The sequence below is a fragment of the Haliotis asinina genome, chromosome 12, assembly GCF_037392515.1.
Source record: "Haliotis asinina isolate JCU_RB_2024 chromosome 12, JCU_Hal_asi_v2, whole genome shotgun sequence".
Classification (NCBI taxonomy): domain Eukaryota; kingdom Metazoa; phylum Mollusca; class Gastropoda; order Lepetellida; family Haliotidae; genus Haliotis; species Haliotis asinina.
In genome coordinates this window covers 20,187,003-20,211,269 of record NC_090291.1, presented here as the reverse complement: position 1 = coordinate 20,211,269, position 24,267 = coordinate 20,187,003, and the positions used below count along the sequence as shown (strand labels likewise).

The window sequence follows — 24,267 nt, the reverse complement described above, 5'->3', positions numbered from 1 at the left end:
TCCAGCATGTTTTTTTGAACAAAATCTAAAATGGTCTGTCCATCGATAAAGACCACATCACATAACTGCTTTGAGTTTCATTCAATGCTTGTTCTTTTAGAATAAGAACATTTTAGTATGTTTTGATGTGAGAGCTTCAGTCATACTCCACCTGCTTTTTCATGCAGGTGGAATGGTGTGTAGTAGTACACGACGGTACATTTTAATTGTCCATTAACTGGACATTTTATCAAATGTAATTATGTTTTTCTTGTATATTCTGTTTTAGGTGAATAGGAAACAAATACAACTACAGATACAATTAATCAAATTTTTCCATAAACCTTTCCCTAGTTTGTATCATATCAGAGCATTATAGTCGTTTGTGTTTTATTGTGATTTTCTTCCTTCAAGTATAAAAGTGTGAGTCATTGCATATTCCTATCTATGCACATCAGATTATTCAGTTCACAAGAAATGACACAAGTTGACTTCAAATATCTTGTGTATGAAAGAAAATATACGAAATCTCTAGGATAATGTTTGACTTTCAATTTTAGATAGTATATCAGATACTCCTGGTTTGTGTCGACATTTTTGGCAATTCTTTTTTCACACAATGTAATATAGGTAAAGGTTATAATGAAAATAATCTTCGTATGTAACTAATGTACATATTGAATCAGGAACTCCCTGTGACGTGCACTGACAGGTAATACTGGTATGTCTTGAGAGTGTATTAGTAAACTGTCAACACCTGACAAAGCCTATGTTAAGCAGACACCTTCAATGTCTGGTGTACAGATTTCAGCCCTGTCAAAGTTGATTTTGAAATTGTAACCCTACTTTAATTATTTTGGAATCAATTTGTGCTGTGAATAAACTGTTGGCTGAATAGACTTTGCTTCATGCTTTGTCATAATAAACGGATTACTGTGTTGAAGTTCTTGTCAGGGAAACAATTTGTTGTATTTCTGGTGTCCAACAGCTCTATCTCATGTTCTTTTGTTCTTTCAACAGTGGAGTGGAAATGACCTTTTAACAGCCTCTTCCAAAACCTCGCGTTAACAAGCCCCTGCTTCAAGTGTTGTAGCAGGTTATCAGAAGTAATGGTGGAGGATAAGGAATTGTTGCACTCAGATACTATCAGAAGGATTCTTCCTACCATGAATTTGATATTGTCCTCTACAGAGGTTATCACCATGTCAGCAGCTTTTGCAGCTGTGCAGGAACAAGCCCGTATCAAAGGCAGCATCTCCATCATCCATGATTGATTCCAGGTTGTTAAAGATCCCATGTTGTCAGTTTCATGACAGCTGTTAGGAGATGGGTTCACTTTAATCACAGTTGTTGGGATCAGTAGTTGAGATTGAGCACTACACCTGCTAGATAATCTTCCTCATCGGTCTTGCTACAGCAGCTTGTATTTTGGAAATACATGACTGGAATGTTAACCAATTACATTTTGTAAGGAGCATGACATGGTCTTCTTGGGTCTCCATTTGGACTTCACTGTAAAGAATCACCTACCAATATAATCAGCCTGGTTCCATGGGTAAACAGAGTTAGTGCTTCTGATCTAGGCAAGGTTTTTGCACAGTGGCGGCCTCCACTACTGGGCGACATATTTACTATGGGAAAAATCCAAGAATGGGTGCTCAAAGCTGTTCCCAAGTACTTTCCCGGGTATTTAATCCATATATTCGCTAAAAACACTATATAACGATGGAACATATGGGACAAGATATTTTGGTGTTCAAACTTGCTAAAATAAAGATGTTCACATTATATATCGTGTGTACATCCTTTATGCAATAGCGAGTGGACTCAAAATATGAACACATATTGATATTGGGAGCTGTTGTAGCAAATGTTCGCCACCCATGCAGAAAGAGAAAGAATGGCTAGCACTTACCCTAACCCAAACTACAAACCCTACCCAAAATCCGTAACCTACCCCTGGGTATTAGAGGAAAGGATTGTTGGTAAAGTACAACATCTACAGACAAACGCCACTTAAAACAAAACAAAAAACCCACTAGGTAACTTTTACGTCACACCTGACGAATATTTCCGGAAATAATTTAAGAACAATGCGCATGTCAGGTGAGCGAGTTGACATGTCGTGCTGCTGTAAGAAATATTACAGCACGCAGATTTATTGCGTTACATGGACATACACAAAATACATCACATCAAACAAATGTGATCGTTAGTAAAATACATTCCTTTGATAGCAAGCAGTTTCCATTAATTCCTGCACGGGCATGTTGCGACACGGGTCGCGGAGTAACAAAAGGACGCCAAAATGGCCGTGCTGTGTCGCCGAAGAGCTTCACAAAGGTGACAAAACACGAGTGTTCATGGCAAATAGTAGTCAAATTGTCTTGCTGCATTTCTCACTTGATTCGGCACTGATTAGTCCTTTTTTTACCTCCCTGGCTCTAACTTACTTCCGTGCTTACCGGCATCGTACAGCACACCTGTATACAGAAAGTGGGTCGTCGACATTCTAGCGTCAACAGAGAAACACACGGCCGAGAGATTGACATGTCTGGGTCAACCATTGACGTGTTGTTGTTTTGATAGGTAGACGTGATTGATTTAATGAGTGTTTGTAACATTCAATATGCCGCCCAGTAGGCCCTCCAAGGACCGGGATACAAATTCTGCCCGTGTCCTCGCCAACAGATACGAAGTTGTGAAGAAACTTGGTAGTGGGAACTTCGGAACGGCCTTTCTGTGCATGGACCTGCGCAATAACAATGAACTGTAAGTAGGAAATGATTATGATTGTCGCTGTTTTATGCATTTTTGTAGGTTAACAAAATTTAGATATTTGTTAGGATTTTGCACCTATACGTAGTAAAAACTATGTCAGATTGTGCATTACCGTATAGGCTAAAGTCCTTGTTCATTACAAACATTTTCTAGCAAAAATGTACACCTCCCAGCCCCAAAAAGCCCAAAGAAACAAAATAAATCCAGAAGTGTTTATATTTTTTATGTAGTGTAAGTGAATTAAATATATATGGTGTGAAGATGGATTACATTTTATTGAAATTTGTGATAACAGTGCTTTTATGTATTAGGTTTTTTTAGTATAGCTGAAATGCACCTATTAGTAGTATGACCTGTTGGAGAAATATTATGTATTGTTATGCTAAGACATATTGAGTCTTCCAATTCTTTGCATGAGTGTTTTTAACCTTCCTGAGAAGTGTGAACAAAAGAAATGGTGAAGGGCCAAATGTCTAACCCACTTATGGTGGTTATTGTATCTCGCTATGCTTTGTGGACTGAACATATAAAACTCTGTGCTGATTCTGAATGCTTGGATTTCTAAGTATTATCCCGTGTCTTAAATGAAGGCAAACTCTTCATTATAGTTTATGTTTTCGGTTTTATCTTGGGGTGTAATTAGAGAACTATCTGAGCTGGAAATGTTTCATAGTTTGTCATGTTATGTTTGGGTTATTGTTTCTGAAATCCAGTGTCTACCGTATGTTGGAGGTCTGCTTTGGGTAGATATCTTGCTCACTTTATGCATGAATGTTCTCTGTTCACCACAGTCTTCAGACAAATAGAAGAAAGTTTTTTCATTGACATGAACGAAATATTTGTTTTGATTTTGGTAACTGTAAATTTATGAACATTCTGTTGGTGACCGAAATATTTGTTTTGATTTTGGTAATTGTAAATTTATTAACTTTCTGTTGGTGTATTTTATAGCTATGTTAAATGAATATTTACAAACTAAAATGTTACAGTATACTGAACTTTAACTTGATACCGTTACCCTCGATACCTTTCATGCTTCTTATCACATGCCTTCCCCTAGGTTAATCATTTGGTGTTTAAGCGATTGGTTGCCTGGAAACAAATTTCATAGCTTTGAGGCTTAGTGAAAGAATAGAATATAACAAAAATAGTTGACTTCAAGGAAGCAACTTCATGCAAGTGACACTTCAGTGGAGATAGATTAACAGATGGCCCACACCTTTCATGTTTTTCCATGTTTCATACAGCCATTCATTTTTGCACAGCCAGTTGGATAATTTTTTGATCGAATGACAGGCAATTTGACCGAAAGATGTTGCAAGCTAAAGAGGGCATTAGTAGGGGTTTTATGATTAAATTGAGAAATTAGCCAGAAGTGGTGGGGGCTGAATAGTGCCATCAGGGTCAATGGAAATAACATTGGTAAAATATCTCTGGAATATCTGTATTGTCTGTAGAGGGTCAGTGTTGGTCCTGAAAAGTGTTGAACTTGAAGGATATCTCGGAGTGGAACTAACAGCCCCATAAAAGATGGTGGAAGTTTGTGTCTGTACCATATGTCATCAGAGAGTCTGTATCATGTCTGCAGTTTGTCTGTTTATACAGGAAAGTATTGAAGGAGATCTCAGTTGGGGACCTACAGCCAGATGAGACAGTGGATGCTATGCATGAGGCTCGACTCCTGTCTAAGCTAGACCATCCAAGCATCGTCAAGTTCCATGACAGCTTCATTGATGGCGAGTTCTTCTGCATCATTACAGAATACTGTGATGTGAGTGAGATTTGAAGATTGATACTACATTGTAAATCCTTTCAATGAATATAAGCATGTTTACATATTTAGATCCAACTTCCATTTCCTCAAGTTTCAAGCTATTAATTATCTTTCAATCTCAGTATTTATTTTTGATATGTTAGACTTTTCACGATATGAGAAATGCCTTTTCAAAACTCACCAAAGAAACATAAAACAGTCAGTCATGTTCCTGTGCAGCTAGACAAAGTATGACCACTGTTTGTCTTGACTTTACATGAGAGATTGTTTTCAATGTTGTAATTCTTGACTTTCCACCAGGGTGGAGACCTTGACATTAAGATAAGTGAATGTAAGAAATCCAAGACAACATTTGATGAGAAGAGCATCCTTGATTGGCTGGTTCAGTTGTTGTTGGCGGTGCAGTACATGCATAGTAGACGTGTCCTACATCGGGACCTGAAGACAAGGTGAGTATCATTACCTTAAGACGTGATCAGTAACCCCGCCCATCATCTAGCTTACTTCAGTAGTCAGGTCACATGTGTCTTGGGACAGTGAGTGCAACTGGTGTGCAGTACAATCCAAGCACCTGTCTAGAAAATGTACCAAATCAATTTGGTAATCATTGTGTATTGCACAGAAATTCTGCTGCCTGTTTCCAGAAGAAAATCTTTAATGTTTTTGAATGTATTTACATCAAATCTGCTATATTTCTGAGAACATCACTTCCGGTAACGTTTGTTGAAACTCCTAGCATGTACATGTATTGTGTTTGAATGTTCTTGAATGTTTTTTTATTCAGGAATATATTCATCAGAAACAACATGGTAAAGATTGGTGACTTTGGTATTTCTCGTATATTGATGGGCACAACTGACATGGCGTCCACGTTCACAGGCACACCATATTATATGAGCCCTGAAGTACTCAAACATGAAGGCTACAACTCTAAGTCAGATGTTTGGTAAGAAAACAGTCAGGGTTGACACTGTACTGTTAAGCATGCAAATCTTGTGTGCGCCTGTGTGCGTACGTGAGTGCATTCGCGAGCATCTCTGTCTGTGCCCTATGTCTGTCTGTGTGTCTCCTCTGTCTGTCTGTCTGTCTGTCTGTCTGTCTGTCTGTCTGTCTGTGTCTGTCTAAGTAACAGTGTGAAGAAGTAGACGAATAATTTGGGGACCATCAATTTAAAGGAATACCAGTCCCCTCCCAAAATATGAAATGGTCAGCATTGAGAACATATGGCACACCTGGTATGCACCAGTAACTGTTTCATTATTTTGTCGGGTTCACAATATTGCTGCAGTGTTGAGCAAGATCCAAGTCAGTCTCTACTGTGTAATCAGTAAATGTGACCCACATGGTTAAGGCTACATAAATCCTCCCAGAAATCTCTGATCATAGGCTAGATTCCAGTATGCCCTGGTTATATTTCTAGGTTTGTCTGTCTGTCCTTTCCCAGGGTAGAATAGGCCTTCAGCAACCCATGCTTGCCATAAAAGGCGACTATGCTTGTCATAAGAGGCGACTAACGGGATCGGGTGGTCTGGCTCACTGACTTGGTTGACACATGTCATCGGTTCCCAATTGTGTAGATCGATGCTCATGTTGCTGATCACTGGATTGTCTAGTCCAGACTCGATTATTTACAGACTGCTGCCATATAGCTGGAATATTGCTGAGTCTGGCGTAAAACTAAACTCACTCACTCACTCACTGTCTGTCCTTATTGGTTTCACTAAAGCGGTAAACATCACTGATCTTTCTTCAGACATGATGCTGACATTCTAGGATGTAACTGCAATACTGTTCAAAGTGACACTACCCCACCTCCCTCCTCCCTTCACTCACTTACTCGCTCACTGTTCCATGTTTACCACAGGTCCATAGGCTGTATACTGTTTGAGCTGTGTGCCCTGGAGCATGCATTTAACGGCCAGGGACTGATGGGAGTCATGTACAAAATTGTAGAGGGTAAACCACCGGATCTGCCAAAGAAGTACTCTAGAGAACTAAATGCTGTCTTTCAAAAGTAAGAACTTCAGTGAAAGATCATATGTTGTATTATATAGAATATATATAGAATCTATATAGAATTGTTGCATAGCAACCTTCATTTGACATGCAAGGTGACATTTTGGATCAAGCAGTCTGTCTGACTCTAAATGAAGTTTTTTGGTTTCTCTCTTAAAGACTTCAAGCAGACACAGGTAGCTGTTAACCTAGTATTATTAAACATTCATTAAATCTATCGGAGTAATATGAGAGTCTTGAGCATACATTTTATTTAGTTGATTGAAGTGAACATGTTACCTTTCCACACATCAGTTTGGAAAACTGCCTGTTTCAGAATGTTAGTAAAGGATCCCAGTGAAAGACCATCAGCATCTGAAGTTGTGAAGATTCCTTTCATCGCAAATCACATGACAGTGAGTACTGAAATATCAACAGCAGATATAAACACAGGGACGAATATTTTCAGCTTAATGATTGAAAGAGAATACACAAATAGATGTTCTTTGTTCTGATGGAGTCCTGTTGGGGATTCAGCTAGCAATAAGAACTGAGTGGATTGGACAAGCCACCGCCTATGACCTGCCCTTGTTTTGTGTCATTTCACCTGGCTCATTCTGCTGTCAGCTACTGGTGTGTCTGGTCCACCTGCTGACATGAAGCACCTGGAATATTGTTTAATCTATGGAACACTGTTCACTGACTGCACACCTATACGTTCTGGTGTATGAACATTACTTGAAGGCAGTTATTTTGACTATTGCTCACTAATTAGTGAAGACATCTGATGAAATCTAACATGCCTTTTCAGAAAATGAAGGACACATTGTCTGATGAGTACAAGACAAAACACTTCAGCAGTCAGCAACATGCAGAAAGGGATGCAGAAGCGATAGCTCAACTACTGTAAGTCACCAGGATGAGATTTAGTCAGTGGTGCAACACAGGTCACAAACATTCACTTACCAGTCTGAAGCCAGACCTTTTTTATCCTTCACTCTCCTAATGACTCAGCCATATATTATAAAGCTGGTGCATCCATTATTTATCAGTTACACATCTTGAGCTTATATATTATGGGCAGTTAACTTGAAAACTGAAGACAATGGAGTTGAATCTGAAATGAATTCTGATTTGAATTTGGGTTTGATCTTTCTTGTAACATTAATGTTTGATTATTGCAAACAGACATAAAGTGTCTCTTGTGGTTGTATGTGATATGATAATAGACAATTTGAAGTCGGTGTTTTGTTTTAAAGACGTGAGAAGTCACATTTGGATGACTTGCGCAAGTCAGAGGTGAAGACGCATGTGTCTGTACCACTTAACACCAAGTATATGTCGCCACGAGAGAGGATGAGATTACGCAAAATGGAAGAGGCTGACAAGAAGGGGAAGTTGTTGAAGTGAGAATTTACTGCATCAAAACAACTGATAATAAATTCTGGGAATAGTGGAATGATTCTGATCAATTTTCTAATGAGACAGCCATACTGAACAAGTTATTTTCTTTGATAGTGATTTTGAGTGTAGATGCTATGGATAGTTTTTTTATGCCTACTCCCTAATACTTTCAACAAAATATGAAGTATTTTTAACTTACCTTACCATAGGTCTTATGCATATTACCTCTAGCTTCGCTAAACGAGATCAGACAGTCGTTGATTCGCCATCCCCTCGATGGCTACCTCATGTAATCTACGAATGTAGTCACGGAAGTGACGTGATCTCTCCACTCGCGCGAGAGCGCAGAATCCAAAATTCACTTTTACCTTTAGCGTTCGTGCGAACGGACGTGTTGGTTTGCAGTTTTTTTCCTACTGTGTGTAGTTTCAATAAAGTTGCTACTCCTTGGTAGGTATGGTTTGTATCCCCTCATTATGTGTCAAAGTCAAGTCATACAAGCATTTAATGTGCTTACCTTGTTACCTCGTGTTGTTCTTTTCTCACTCAGGCATGGCTTGTCCGTGTCGTAGGTGAGTACGGTATGGCGTCCATGGGGGTAATTCATCTTGTTGGTTGTTTGCCCGTCATGTTTCTGCCCATGCTTGGTCATTTTCACTTGTGTTTTCGGTATTTATCATACCTTTTTCTGCCATGAATTTCAGCGTAGCGAAGGCAGCCATTGTGGTTGTTGTTTTTCGCTGCCCCGCACTTACGGGTGTGTCTATTTTTTACGTAGGGGTGCAACTACTTTCTACATTTTTATGTAGGGGGTTTTTCTCCTAGTATTGTATCAACATGTCGTCAAGTCTTGGTTTCTTGTCTGTTACAGTTTCTGTGTATGACTCGACACTATTGTACTGCCTGCAAGGGGCAGAAGTCAGCCAAGGACCCACATCCCTGGTGTCCGGATTGTGCGTCCGCTGTTTGCTCCATCGATAATCGGTGCCTACACTGTCAAGCGTTATCTCTCGCCGATTTCAAGACCTTTTTGGCGGTTCGGAGGAAACGTTTTACGCAACGTAAGAGAAGAATGTCGTCGCCAGCGTCTTCCTTTGGATCCTTACCTGACGACCAGGATCTACCACCGCTTTCAGTACCAGTATCAACGCCTAGTGTGGGGCGCTCATCTATTACGCCGGCGCGCTCCTCTCCAGAGCCTACGCGTTCGGACGCCTTTGTAGATTTATCTCACCCGGATGCCTTATCCCATCCTGAAGTTCAGAAGCTTCTGCGATCTCTCTTGACACCGGGCGCTGCTGTACTCCCTACCTCGTTGTCTACACCTTTACCAACGACAGCGCCTAGACTTACGCCAGCGCCGTTGCCTGTACCAGCGCCTCTGCCTGTCCCGGCGCCACTGCCTGTCCCGGCGCCTTTGTTTACATCAGCACCGGTGTTTTCGTCAGCGCTTATTCCGACGCCAGCGCCTATTCCGACGCCAGTGCCTGTACCAGCGCCAGCGCCAATGTTGTTGCCGGACCCTGCTCCTATAACTACTTCTTATCGAATCCCCAGAGTGTCTCATACGCTGACTAAAGAAGAAATGTTACAGCGCCAGTTGGATGAAGAGCGCGCTCGTCGTTTAGAGGCTGAGCGCTCCCGGCGCAGATCTCGTTCTAGGTCCCCGAAGGGTCGGCGCTCTCGTTCTCCACACCGTAGCAGACGCCGGCGCTCCCGGTCTGTTTCCCGCTCTCCAAGGCGCTCCTTAGAGGAAGACTCACGTACCAGAAGCAGACGTAGAGTGCGATCTCGGTCAAGATCACCACGACGTCTCTCTAGATCCCAGCGTTCGCGATCGCCGGAACCACTGCGGACTTCCTGCAAGGAATTTAACACTAAGAACTCTGCTTCCAACTCGAGTCAGCGACGAGAATCAACCTCTATTTCCTGGGAGGATCACGAGGAACAGTTCTTTTGTCCAGACTATGAGGAGGAACCTGGCAATGTTGGTGATAGTGATGGCACCTATCTTCCCTTAACTGCTGTCTTTGAGTGGATTGCCGACAGATTACCGGACTGTCCTTCCCCTTCTTCGGATTCAAGCAACCCGGCGTCGGTTCACTTGTCTCCTGAGTTACTTATTCCACCACACCCTATGGTGGCGGATGCGGTGGCTTTGTTAGACTCGGACTTTGCGAAGTTATCCTTAAATCCAACCATCAAAGCGTCGAAGTCTAAGAAATCAGATTATAAAGTACACAGTCTGGATTTTGCCGACAACGGGGCGGTGCTAGACGATTCAATTAAGAGGTTGTCAAGCTCAACTCCGTCATCTTACAGAGTTCAGGATTCAAAGCTAGCAGCTATTGATACAGAACTGAAACGTATGCTCAAACCTATCTCGGCGCTTGCGTCAGCCACCTCCGCTGCAGCCTTGGATTTGTCAGAGGATAATGCCTCGAGGGTGGATCATTTAACTACCATTTTTGCTTGGCAAGGCAGAGTACTCCATGACCTACTTGGACATTTACGCGCGGCGCTAGCCATGACTACTACTATGCGCCGATCTGGATTTTTAGATGCTTGTTCTTGGCAAGAGGAATTTAAACGTCAACTACTTCGTGCACCATTTACGTCTAAGTTCCTCTTTGATGAAAAGATACCGACGGTGTATAAACAACATGCCGAACTTACTAACACGGAAGTGGCGCTGTCAACTTTCGAGGCCTTGGGCTCTGCATTTCGTGGCCGAGCCAGGGGTAATGCCAAGAAAAGATATGTACCCAGGAGAGAGTCTATCCGTTCCTCGTTTGGGAGGGGACGAGGTCGTACCAAGGACTCAGAGGTCCAGCGCAAGCCTCAAGAACGCGGCAGGGATGCCCCAGCTACGTCCGGTCGAGGTAGGGGCAAGCGTCCCTACTCCAGCCGCTGAAGCCATGGACTACTACGACTGGGACCTCCCACCCCCAGTCGTACCAGTTCATCCGACCCCTGTAGGTGGGAGACTAGGGATCTTCTGGGCCAACTGGACATTCCTGGAAGACCCATTTGTTTGCAAGATCCTGAGAGCCGGCTACAAGCTACCACTAGCCAGAGCTCCGCCGTTGACTACCACTCCCCTGTCACGAGTGTACTCAATAGATCAACAGGTACTTATACTAGAAAACATCAACATTTTATTAACAAAACATGCTATAGAGATAGTGTCAGAACCCCATCACTCCCCGGGGTTCTATTCACCCATCTTCCTGATACCCAAGAAAGGTTCCACCAAAATGCGGATGATTCACAACATGGCGTCTTTCAACAACCTGTATTTAGCCGAGCCCCCGCATTTCTGAATGACGTCACTGGATCAGATCCGAGCCAAGTTGTCACCCGGAGCTTGGATGGCCAGCCTAGATTTACAGGATGCTTACCTGCACGTTCCTGTATTCCCACGCCACAGGAAATTCCTGCGTTTCATATTCAACGGAGTACACTACCAGTGGCGAGTGCTGCCGTTTGGAATTTCTACGGCCCCGTGGCTTTTCACTCGGGTCACTCTGCCTGTCACCCGGTTTCTGCACCTCCGGGGGATAGACTTCGATCCTTACATCGACGATTGTTTTCTAAATCACTGCAATCCTCAGTTGCTACGCAAACAACTGGACTTCTCCACACGCCTACTTCAGCAGTTGGGATGGATTATCAATATCGAGAAGTCGCAACTGGAACCAACGCAGGAGTTAACTTTCATTGGGGGGTTGTTCCTGACTCGGCTCAATCTGGTCAGGGTCCCTCCCGATTGATGGCAGAAGATTCTCGCCTTTACGGATCGAGCTCTGTCCCTACCTCTCACCCTCAGAGAATGGCAGTCTCTGTTGGGCTTGTTGACGTCGGCGCAGGACCTCACCCTCAGAGGACGGCTTATGCTGCGCCCACTACAGAGGTTCCTATTACCATTCATTCGAGAGAACGACCTCCAGTCATAATTTCTTCTACCCCCGCACCTGCATCAGTACCTCAGGTGGTGGACGGTAGAGTGGAACGTCTGCGCCGGTGTTTGTTTGACAAGCTTCAACCACGACCATGAATTGTTTGTAGACGCATCCCTCTTGGGATGGGGCGCTCACTGGAACGGCCAGACAACCTCAGGGCTGTGGTCAGACGCCGAAAGGGAGTGGCATATCAACAACCTGGAGATGCAAGCAGTCATCCTAGCGGTCCGCCACTGGCTACCGGTTCTAACAAACTCCAGACTCCTGGTAGCGTCCGACAATTCCACGGTCGTGTGGGTGATTCACAATCAGGGTACAACCAGGTCCAAACAACTTCTGGACCAGATGTTCCTGTTAGCGGATCTGGTAGACAGCAACGGCATCATGATCGCGGCTCGTCACATTCCCGGCTGCAAAAACATTCTGGCAGATGCCCTGTCGCGCCCCGGCAAACCATCCCCGACGGAGTGGATGCTTCATCCGGACGCATTTCGCCAGATTTGCTGGCAACTCGGGAGACCACTGGTGGATCTTTTTGCCACCAGTTTCAATCACCAGTTACCAACGTACGTATCTCCCGTGCCGGATCCACAGGCGTGGGCAGTCGACGCGATGTCTCTATCATGGGAAGGCCTGGACGCATATGCATTCCCTCCTCCAATCCTTCTCTTGGATGTAATCGCCAAGATCAGACTGACGTGGAACCTCCGACTGCTTTTGGTCGCACCTTGGTGGCCAGCCAGATCGTGGTTTCCCGATCTTCGACGGCTCGCCAGCGGAGACCCTTACAAACTTCCAGAGTGGTTGCATCTGCTTCGACATCCACACAGTCGACAGCTGCATCCGGATCCACTGCGATTCCATCTTCACGCATGGGTCATCTGCAGAGAGCATTAAAGGCTAAGGGCTACTCTGCGCACGTGGCGAACGTTATAGCTCGCGCGCATAGAGTTTCTACCCGATCTTTATATGACGACAAATGGCGCTCTTTTGAGAATTTTTGCGCACAAAGATCTCAAGATCCCATGGCAGCATCTCCTCAGTTTGTGGCACAGTTCCTTCTCTACCTACGGAACTCTAGACATCTCAAAGGCAGTACCTTAGGCACCTATTTGTCAGCTTTGAATTCTGTCCTTGCTATCAAGTCAGATACACAGATCTCCAAGATACCGGAACTTATTGCGCTTCTCAAAGCTTTCAAGCTGGAAGACCAGAGGGCCAAGTTCCGTCCTCCAGCTTGGGATCTTAATGTTGTCCTTCAACATCTCAGAGGGCCGCCGTACGAGCCATTAGAAGAAGCCTCCTTTGAACATCTTTCCAAGAAGACGGTTTTCTTACTATCATTGGCAACAGCGGCTAGAGTCAGCGAGATCCATGCTCTTGACGTTACTCAGATCCGATTTGAACAGTCAAGACACGGACGTGTTCATTTGGGTTTGCTTTGGGATTTTGTGGCTAAGAACCAGCTTCCCGGGCAGCCTAACAGGCTATTTTCCATCCCTCCTATGTCTACGATCCTGGGTCATCATGACTTGGAGGAGGAGCTGCTATGTCCAGTCAGGGCTCTCAGATGCTATATTAAAAGGTCAGCCTCTAGGAGACGATCCCGCAAAAGGTTATTCATTCCCTTTGCCGTGTCCTGCAAAGGCGAAGTAAACAGAAATACTATTGCCCTCTGGCTCAGATCGACTATCCTGGCGGCCTATGACGACAAGCACCTGCCTCATCCGGTAGCAAGTAACCCGCACGAGATCAGGGCCTTGGCGTCTACGATGGCCCTCCATCGGAACTGCACAGTACCGCAGATCATGGAGGGCTGTTTCTGGAGGTCATCAACTGTCTTCGCATCCCACTACTTGAGGGACTTGGCAGTTGAAGACGTGGAGGGGTTACAGTCATTTGGTCCATTGGTGGTTGCTCAGCAACTTACCCGACCATCCGCCCATTAGGTAACTACACTTCTACTTACCTTTGGTCTTAAGATTAACCTCACCCCCAGGGTGCGTCGGTTTTTCTTTGGAGTTCTATTGGGTTGCTCTTTGTCCTGTTCCAGGTATTATCCTGAGACCGTTGACATTGGCTTTCCCGAGTTCTCCTGATGCATGTGCACTGTTTGCTGAGGGATGGTCCTCCGGAGTCCACACCACCATCCATCTGTCGAAGCCATATGCATAAGACCTATGGTAAGGTAAGTTAAAAATTTATTAAAATCTAAATATTTTAGATATTTAAATACTTACCTTACCATAGGGCGATGACTCCCTCCCAACGCTGGATGCTCCTCCCCACTTTGGACTCTTCGGACCTTCCGGTTGACGGTAAAAGTGAATTTTGGATTCTGCGCTCTCGCGCGAGTGGAGAGATCACGTCACTTCCGTGACTACATTCGTAGATTACATGAGGTAGCCATCGAGGGGATGGCGAATCAACGACTGTCTGATCTCGTTTAGCGAAGCTAGAGGTAATATGCATAAGACCTATGGTAAGGTAAGTATTTAAATATCTAAAATATTTAGATTTTAATAATTTGTGCAGTTGTAAGATGTGTCTCCTTATTTCCATGCTTACCGTTTGTTCATGATTCTGTTTCTTTCAGTAAACATGCAAAAGTGCAATTACAAGAAAACAATATACGACGGTCAGCAATCAAAGAATCACTCAGCAAATCTTCAGTAAGTATCCTTTTGACCAGAAACTAGTCTTTTAAGAAATATGTTTGATGTTCCAGATTTTGAATGAAGAGATCTGTAGACTCTTCCTTTCATAAGAAATATCTTAATGTTAAAGACTGAAATATTTGATATGGCCTCAAGCCAACACCCCCTTCCTTCAAACATTGGATTCTTGCGAACTAAGAAACGTTCATGGTGCTATGAACCATGTCAGTGGACATTTAATATGCCTCAAACAGTCTGTTTTAAAAAAATGATAGGTATATGAAATGATTCATTCTCACATTTGCTGAATATTTGGATGAACATTTTATATATTCTTTTGCCTACTGCCTTTGATTATGTAGACACCACAAACTTACACCACACCACTTACTTACCAAGTTTGGTAGGGAAAATTTGACCACCAGTGGTCGTGAATATGATGTTGTTCTGTCCTGAAGGTGCCAGTGTGGGCAGGAGGAGATGGGGAGGGTCCTAATGTGAGGAGAGCGTTGTCGAAGAGTGCAGAACATGCTGGCACCTTTGACTCCAAGTACTCCAGTCAGGCAGTACGGATGCACACTGTCCCAGGTGAGGATTGATGCAGGTTTCACCTCACTCACTCACTCACAGAGTACCTACTAACAGCTCTGCAGATCACACTAGTGTAGATATAGTTGACATGCTTTGTAGGAGGAGAGTGGAAAATGGTGCATTGAACATGTAAACCTTTGTATTGATGGAGAGAATTGATGACTTTTGATCAAATATAGAATTGTAATTGTTGTTACCACATATAACGAAAAATGTAAACGAACAGTCTTGTGTCTCAGCTACAAATAATCCTTCCAGCTCTCAGTGCGTGAGTGAAATTTTGTTTTATGCAGCCTTTAGTAATGCTCGTACAACATGATGCTACCTCTTGTCCCATTGTTTGGGGGAGATATATAATGCTGGAGATGGAAGACTTTGATGAATGTCTTGTGCTAATATTGATGTACAGTTTTGAACACATGCAATGTTGTGAATGAGTCATTACTCATTTTACATTGTGATCTGTAGATTGAGTGACCTATATGGTGCTACATGGATTGAGCCCAATGTGTAGCTGGTAATATTATTAATTGTTACCACAGGGGTAGTAATGTCAGTGGTTATTGTAACTCATGGATCAAGTGGCCAATATGGTGGTGCATGAGATCTTGAGACACTTCAAATGTAATCAGTCACTTATACAGTAAGGTGGAATCTTGAAAAGGTTTTATCAGTGCTCTGAACAAGTAGGCATCAAGATATATAGCAATTCTATGTCTGAGCATGTCATGAGAAACTAGAAATTGTTACTGTTACCTTCATTAATATGCATGAAAATCTGTTGGTAAGACTTGGTGGGGGGTGTCTTGTAAGACTTATATACACTGGAATTCCTCTAATGTAGTGAGCCTGCAAAGTGCCTAGCTGCATGTCTTTACTCACAGAGTTTTCCTTTCCCAATAAGCACATGGTTACCACTTCGAGGAGGAGGAAGATGATTTTCAGACCGTAATTCCACGCCAAGTGAGGACAGTTGGGTTTTCCTCCTCCCTGCATTCACCCTTTGAGGAAGATAGGCCAATCACCCCATTACGAGATACAATGGTTTATGATGTCAAAAACTCATCGTTAGATTTTAAAGATGGTGGGTATTTTCAGTGTAGATACATGTTTTTTTTCTCCTTCCTTTATTTTTTTGTGCATGTTTGTTCACTATTATATACTTTGAGTTGTTTAACATATGTGTGCACATTCCAACATTACCTTCTGATCCTGCTTGCAATCTAGCACTAAAACCTTTCTGCTTTCATAGTTGACTCTGTCAAAACCAGCTTTGCTGAAGAATGTAGACAAAAATTGCATGTTTTTTTGTGAAACTGTTATGTCGATTATATTTACTTTAAGTAATTTCAGTGGGGTAATTTCATCTTTAGATTAAAAATAATTAAGTTGGCCGAGACCATCTTTGTTTGCACATCAGAATCATATCAAACTAAAATGAGTTAGTAACATTATCAGAGATATTGTCCATAGTTTGTATTTATTATGAGTGGACACTGTCATCTTGTGTCAGCTGTTGAGGTTTGTTACTATAGTCAAACAACATTATGTTGAACTCACCTTTGTCTCAGAGTGAAACTTGAATGTCTTTGTATGATTCGTTCATGGTTTTGGGTTTTGTGTGAAGTCTTGGAAACTTAAGTATGTACTTAGATCTCTTTAACTTTGACATAACTGTGTCTGACTATATTTCTCAATGTTTATCTAGTCACTGTTGAATTAATCATGGTTCTATGTCTGGATATGTATTTGCATGTAACAACTTACATTATTGTCTGCTTGCTATTCACATATCTTGTCACTAGTAATGCTCTCTCAAAATCTTCTGCATGAGTTAAACAAAGGATCTTTGTACTTAGTGTTGTGCAGAATTTAAAGTGTACACCGATATCGTTTTTCATTACGTTTACTTCAAACAGGTGTTCCATTCATCAAATCACTGAAAACATCTCTATGACAACCTACATGTAAATAAAAGAATGTTTCTCCTTAATTTACTTTCTGATTTGAAAGTAAGATCATCAGGATTGATTTGTGTTGTATTAGCAGATAAATGTTGAAACAAAAAGGGCACATTTGCTGTTTTGTTTCTTCTAAGTCCAAGTTTTGGCATGTTGTCTCTTGTGCAGGTATTCCTGACAACCCTCGACTGGCCGAGACATACTACTCCCAGTTTGAGGCGGAGTTTGATGAAGATGAAGATGACAATGCTGATGACGGTATTGGTGATGATGAGCCTGAAGACTATGATGATGATGATGACATTATGATGAATGAAGAGGGTACCTTGGTGGCAGGGGAGGAAACTCACAACGATGTAGAGGACTTCATACAATGTCTGGAGGGTGCTTTGGACAAGCCTGAGGGTAAGATGTTTTAAGGGCATCTCACATTTAGAAAAAGGACTTCATACAATGTCTGGAGGGTGCTTTGGACAAGCCTGAGGGTAAGATGTTTTAAGGGAATCTCACATTTAGAAAAAGGACTTCATACAATGTCTGGAGGGTGCTTTGGACAAGCCTGAGGGTAAGATGTTTTAAGGGAATCTCACATTTAGAAAAAGGACTTCATACAATGTCTGGAGGGTGCTTTGGACAAGCCTGAGGGTAAGATGTTTTAAGGGAATCTCACATTTAAAAAAAAGACTTCATACAATGTCTGGAGGGTGCTTTTGAGAAGCTAGGAAATATCCAATGGATCATCGGGTGCTTTTATTGGGTGATTTAGGTCATTTTGGACCATTCTGTTGAACAATAACTGTGTAAGTCACTATGTTTTCAACACTGCTTGACATCCTATAAATAAAGGCTTGTGATTGTGGGATGAATGTATACTCTTTTGGAGTTGTCACTTGTGGTTGACCTGAATGTTGATGGTCCATAATGTCATGTTTGCTGATATTTTCTGGCTGACTGGCTGATAGTCGATGTATGACAACCGCATCTCTTTCAGTAGAATTCCTCAGACTAATAACTTGGCATCTTTGAGCAACTGTCAGCTCATGAACTACAGAAACAGTTGATTTTACAAGTAATAAGTTTGCTGAAACTTACGTGCTACATGATTAACTTTTTCATCCATGTTTTCTGTCTCCAGAGCAAACCATTACTGTAGCAGATGACACAGTCTCAGGAGCATTTGGCCCACATGCCAGAGGGGTGAAGATTAAGAATCTCCGAGCGTATCCTTGAACATTGGTGTCACACATTCCTCTTCAGTATCATATTGCATAATAAGTGAATCAGAAAGTGTTATGGCTTGACGACAAACCTTTTTAACATGATGTGAACCATTATCCAGACAGACCACATGAAGGATCTGAATTTTTCCACTTCTGTTTTTCTATTTGCCCTGTTTCCACCTGCTGTGGTCTGTAGTTCCATCAGTAAAGATGAGAATATACACAGTGATTGGAAGGTGATGATGATAATCTTATAATGAGTCATTCTAAAGTTATGAACAGAGTCAGAAAAGATGCTTGAGAATGTCTGAGGTTAAATTTTGATAAGCATTGTATTTACTAAAATGTGAGTGAGTGAGTTTAGTTTTACGCCACACTGAGCAATATTCCAGCTGTATCGTGGCGGTCTGTTAATAATTGTGCCTGGACCAGAAAATCCAGTGATCAACATCAATCTGCTCAATTGGGAACTGATGACGTGTCAACCAAGTCAGTGAGTCTGACCACCCGATCCTGTTAGTCGCCTCTTACGACAAGCACAGTCCCCTTTTATGGCAAGCATGGGTTGCTGAAGGCCTGTTCTACCCTGGGACCTTCATGGGTCTTTACTAAAACGACAAATTGAATCAGACATGTTTAATACCTAAGCACCGTCTGATATGTTAATGAACAGCATTTTACTTTGGGGTTAATCTGAAAAACATTAAACACTAGTAATCATACTTTCATGCAAGACTGAGTGACCTCCATGTATGCTTCTGTTGTAGAATGTGAATTGTTTGTGCACAGAGTTTAATAGAATTCACACAAACTTTTATCTCTTTTCAGCTGTAAAGGTAAATTTAAACTTCCAGCTATAGAAATACTTTAAACACAGACCTGTGATTTCCCTTAGCTATGTGCAGTCAGTGTGAGAGTGTGCTGGGCAGGGAGACATTTGAGAAGGCGTACAGTTACCTGCGTGGAGCCCGCTACGAGAAGGAGGGAGCCAACAAAAGTGAAAAAGACATTATGCAAGGTTTGCGTGAGCTTGTGAAGAATCCGTCTGATTGTTTCCTGGTGGACCAGCTACTGTTTCTGGAGGAGCAAGCTAAATACCATGAAAACAGCTAGCAACATTTTGCTCAAGTTGGAAACAATTTACAAAGTTGTGCAAAAATATAGAAAGGATTTGAGATGTACATAGAATGTTTAGATTTTCTTCAGTTCATAGTCTGCAACTTGAATCATGATCTGATTGAACATCTAGAATGGTTTTGTATCTCAAGATTCACAATGTTTTACCGACATGTATATTTAGCAAACTTGTGATATGTAAAGGTATTGTTTTGTGAAAGGTCAATAACTGTACATGTTCAAGGGAGAGCACTGTCATGTCCCTGTCAGACTGAACCAACTGGGAGTACTCTCAGATTATACTTAGGGACAGTACTCTTCTCTCTGCTGGAATCATGTTTTCTCACAATGGTAGCCTGTCTATGAAGCTCTCTATATAGTCACAGTCACAGTGATAGGCAGTTATAACAATGCATGAACTCCCATCTGACTGTAATGGTTATTGTCCACTGTTCAGAGTTTCTGTCAGAGCATTATTTCCTTCCTGTCATGTTGTACAAAGGGGGAGCATTCTTTCATGCAAATGGTTTGTACCATAAGTAGCCAGAGAGCTTTTATTTATCATATCAAGGTCCCTGCAAATAATGCAGGTGAAACTAGACCAGCATGTCAGTTTTGATATTTATTTCCGGGGGTTTAGTGGAGAGTTATATGTATCTCTGAAAGAAAGCTTGTCAGTATTTTTTTCTTGTACAATCACAAGGATATGTCATTTCTTGATGATTCTTAGTTTCATCAGTTTCTGAACCTTAAACTGTACCTTTCATTATAGCATAATATAATTTATAAACAGGACATCTCGTCTCATTAATCAAGCTTGAACAGATGTGTTAGGGCACTAACTGAGGTAAACTGCTGATTATGGTAGTGATGCACATATCTGGTACTATATATTCTTTATGTCTACAACTCTGTGACCCATCATATCTAGCTAGCATCTACCATTGGTATTGCTCTCTCATCATGCTATAGTTTCATTTTCATGTCTTAATAGGTCAGTTAAAAGGAGATAACAAATAATTTGTTTCCTGCAATGCTTTACACTTTTGATATGTTCATGTTCATTTTCAAGTAGGATGGTAAACATAAAACACCAGTTGTGTCATTTATGCTGTATTACCCAAAGCTGTAGCTGAAATTATACAATATATAGATTACCATTTCATTTATAGTGTTGTAAAATCACCAGAAATCAGTTCTCGGACATGAGAGTAAGTTATTCTTTATACTGTGTTTAGTTTCAAACTCATCTGATTAGTTATGTATATTTGAAGCGTGGAACTTTGAAGTCCCTTTTATCTGTTGTAATTGATGTTATTTTCCTGTATTCCATGGCTAATAACATCAAATATTGCCCCAACTGGTATCCAAGTATTAAAGTGGCCTTGCAGATAATGCCTGGTTTCATGGATATGTTATAGTACTAATGAAGGATAATTGCAGCGTTTGAAATTAACGTTGGTTCTCATGCCTGAAGCCAACTGAAAAACCCACAACTTTTGTTTTCTGCAGGTCCATTTGGCATATTATTTGTTCATCGTCAATAACTAAGAGTGTTAGTTTCATCTGAAAAATAGGTCCTACACATTCTGATCAGGACCCAGAACTTGTTATAGTTCTGGGTCCTTAGGGCCTGCAGCTTTTCAGGGTTAAGTGCAAACACTAGATATGTGTTTCTCTGATGACCTGCTGCCTGGTTGGGTTCACAGACAACAAACTAAATATATGAACCCTCCCTCAGTCAAATGACCAAACTGACTCGTCAACATTTCACATCAAATGCAGACACAAATAGACACAATTTCAACTTCACTGTCATGTGCTTGTGTACCAAACAAGAGGTGTTGAAATTGCATTAAATGCCATGTTCATGTATAGGTTAGAAAGCATGAAGTTATATGTGTATATATTATGCCAAAATCACTGTAGTAAACTAGCAATGTCGTGATGTTTTTGATGTTCAGTTTGTTGTGTGGTAGTATATATATTTATGTGGTGAAACCTGGCCTGAGGTGATGAATGTCTTATCAGGATGTGTCTTTTGTTCATAACAAATTTTATAAAGCGTCTTGTAAAATTTCTAAGCAAGTGTAAAATTAGAAAGTATGAGCATATTGAAGCGAATAACAATTGTGAAAGGAGTGTGTGAGCTGCAGTCTGACTGGTGGAAAAACATGTTGGATTTTTGTCTGGAAATCTTTCAAATTTTACTCAGTTTATGAATGCCGCAGTTTCCTTGATAAATTCCTGTTCAGTATTGTTTTGTTTTTCAAATCCCAATGGCTACCACACATTATTCAGTATTATGTTTAATGTAAATTTATAAGATCTAATTGTAATGAGTTGTCCATGTGAGTGATAACCAGTTAGTGATCGCAGTCTCAGGACGATGTAATGATATTCACAGTGATTTTCTCTCTGTCTCACCATGGGGAAGTACATTTTCACATACTGCTTGTCAGATGTTTACTATGGTGTTTCAATTTTTCCAAGATTATTGGGTTATGAGTCCCTTGACATTTTAACATAAAAAAACTCTTTCAGAAATCATTGATATTAGTATGAAATGCATGTTTTAAGCTGATAATTCACTTTTTTTCTTTTGTGCTTTCTGAACAAGCAAATTTCATGGATGAAAATGGAAAAATCAAACATAGAGGCAGTTATGTCTGTACTGTTTTAAGAAAACTAGATTGGGTCAAAGACTTGATTATGTTCAAGCATTTGAAACACTTCAATGCATGCAACAAGCACTCCACGGTCATGTGTAGGCTAAGATCCTTTATTGAGTTGATCATGAGTTCATATAGACTCTGCTTCAATCCTCTGCAGTTTAGAGTGTTACAAAATATATATCACTCTTTATGGGAACACTGGTGCACTCAATCACAGTGCATGCTATATACTAGTACATAAGCACATACATATACACAGAAATGTTTGTGAGAGAGCTTTACAACTTTCATGTAACCACTCCTTTCTTCTCTCTGACCAGCCATGTCACATGGTGGTTTGTGATACACTGTGTATATTGAAGTAGATATACCTGGAGCAAGTCCGTCCCATAACACTGGAAGTGATCCGGCCATTTTCAAAGCATGTTTACTTTCTATTCCGTCCTCTGATGACAATACAATCCAATGAATTTTTTATTCGTCCTGGAACTTCCTGGTTCTTTATGAATTACCATGGATCTTGGTCCAGTCCTATTTATTTACAATTTATGCATTCCACTGTGATTATTTTAGGAAATTTACATATTTATCACTATTTTTGTGTATCTTTTTGTTTGTGTGTGTGAATGTTTTCGTAAACAAAATGTATAAAAGCAATGAAAAGGCCCATGGCATTTATAAGGATAGGAAAAAAGATGCAGGCAACATCTGACATTGAAAATGGAGAGATATAGGGTGGATTGTATTTGCTAGCTGTGATAACACCTCAATAAAACTATCTTGTAAATTATTCTAATTCATGTTTAATAGTTGCGCAGTATTTACTTTCCTATAAAACAGCAGCAAAAGGTATTAGTATCAGAATGGTCTCTACATCAGTATTATACCAATAGTTTTCTGCTGTTAAGATTTCACTTGAAGTGATGCATTCTTCAGATGTTGACTGCTCTGAATATATCCAAATAAAACACTCCCAGAGATGAATTTGTTGGTTCTTATTCCATATTTTTTAGTATTACCAAAAATAGGGAAAATTTAGAATAATTTCATTGCTCTTGTTTGCTGAAATACATGGCAACCTTCCAGCGTTTAAGAGAGGTTGCAAAGTTAATCTACTGATATAAATGTTTGCCCATCACCTTGGAAGAACTTATTACAAACATGTTGACACCAGGTAGTGGTACTTCCACTGCACCAGAGGTATCAGGAATATTGTCATATGATGACAAATAACTTTCAAGCATTTGTTGGTGACATTTTTTTCCCCCTTTGCATACCAGGATGTCTGTGCCAACCACAAACTCATTTGAAAGAGTATAAGATTGTGTCATAAAATGATCAGCAAAGATGAAACAGTTTTGTCATGGAAGCATGCTGATGCGGAAAGATGCATGATGATTTGACTGTCACTTGATATGTTGTGTAATTGGTTCATACTTGGAGTGCTAACATGACTTCACCTTAACTTTGTTTATCAAGCAAAACCACCAGTATGTTAGTCAATGTGTAAAATGACTGGTTTCATAAGTTTCACTTAAGCAAGTAAAAACATCCTTATTTTACAAATTGTCTATCCATTTAGTTGACTGTAACTCAAACAAGAAACTTAAGTAACATTTTCATAATTTTCAGGCCTGTCTTAGCATCTCTCTCTCTCTCTTGAACTGTGACTACATATCTTAACAAAGCTGGTAAATATAATCAATAAAAATACCAAAACCTTCTATACCATTTAAAAATTTACGGTATATTTCATTTAGAAGATTGATAAATGCAACTGAAGAAGCAAAATGGGAAAGAAAAGGAAAAATGAATTTATTCCATTCCTTTGGAAATGTTTCATCTGTATGGATATGTTACTTTTTCTCATATGCTTTAGCATTGGCTAGTGATATGCTCACGAAATGGAATATCCCTTACTTTTTTGAAGGCGGTCACTATATGAAATTTTCAAGAAAGTACATGCCAGTTGAACTGTGCTTACAAGATGTAATCAGCATTCTCGATACTTTCAAAGCATGAAGCTAGTCTAATGCTAACCAAGGATGTGTAACAGCAGATAAACTGTATTGCACTGTAATACAGTTATCCATATTGTGATATGTATAGGAAAATATAGGGAGCTAAAGTGTTTGATAGAGACACTTCTTGT

At 40.9% G+C, this 24,267-nt stretch overlaps 2 protein-coding genes across 4 annotated transcripts in view; both read left to right on the top strand.

Annotated features, from left to right (window-relative positions):
• LOC137258001 (zinc finger CCHC domain-containing protein 2-like) overlaps positions 1-24,267 on the top strand; it is a 186,741-nt gene that overhangs the window by 73,128 nt on the left and 89,346 nt on the right. The window lies entirely within an intron of this gene.
• Positions 2,264-23,099, top strand: LOC137258505 (serine/threonine-protein kinase Nek11-like). Of its 2 annotated transcripts, XM_067796205.1 has the most exons (14): positions 2,264-2,751; positions 4,366-4,531; positions 4,835-4,983; positions 5,319-5,480; positions 6,399-6,548; positions 6,867-6,945; positions 7,341-7,435; positions 7,789-7,935; positions 14,492-14,567; positions 15,011-15,140; positions 16,048-16,227; positions 17,273-17,509; positions 18,240-18,324; positions 19,230-23,099. In XM_067796205.1, the coding sequence occupies exons 1-14, from the start codon at positions 2,609-2,611 to the stop codon at positions 19,435-19,437; spliced, it is 2,007 nt and encodes a 668-aa protein (XP_067652306.1). In that variant the 5' UTR covers positions 2,264-2,608; the 3' UTR covers positions 19,438-23,099. The 2 variants fall into 2 exon arrangements, with proteins under 2 accessions (XP_067652306.1, XP_067652307.1); XM_067796206.1 differs by lacking the exon at positions 16,048-16,227 and having other exon boundaries at positions 2,336-2,751; positions 19,230-19,506.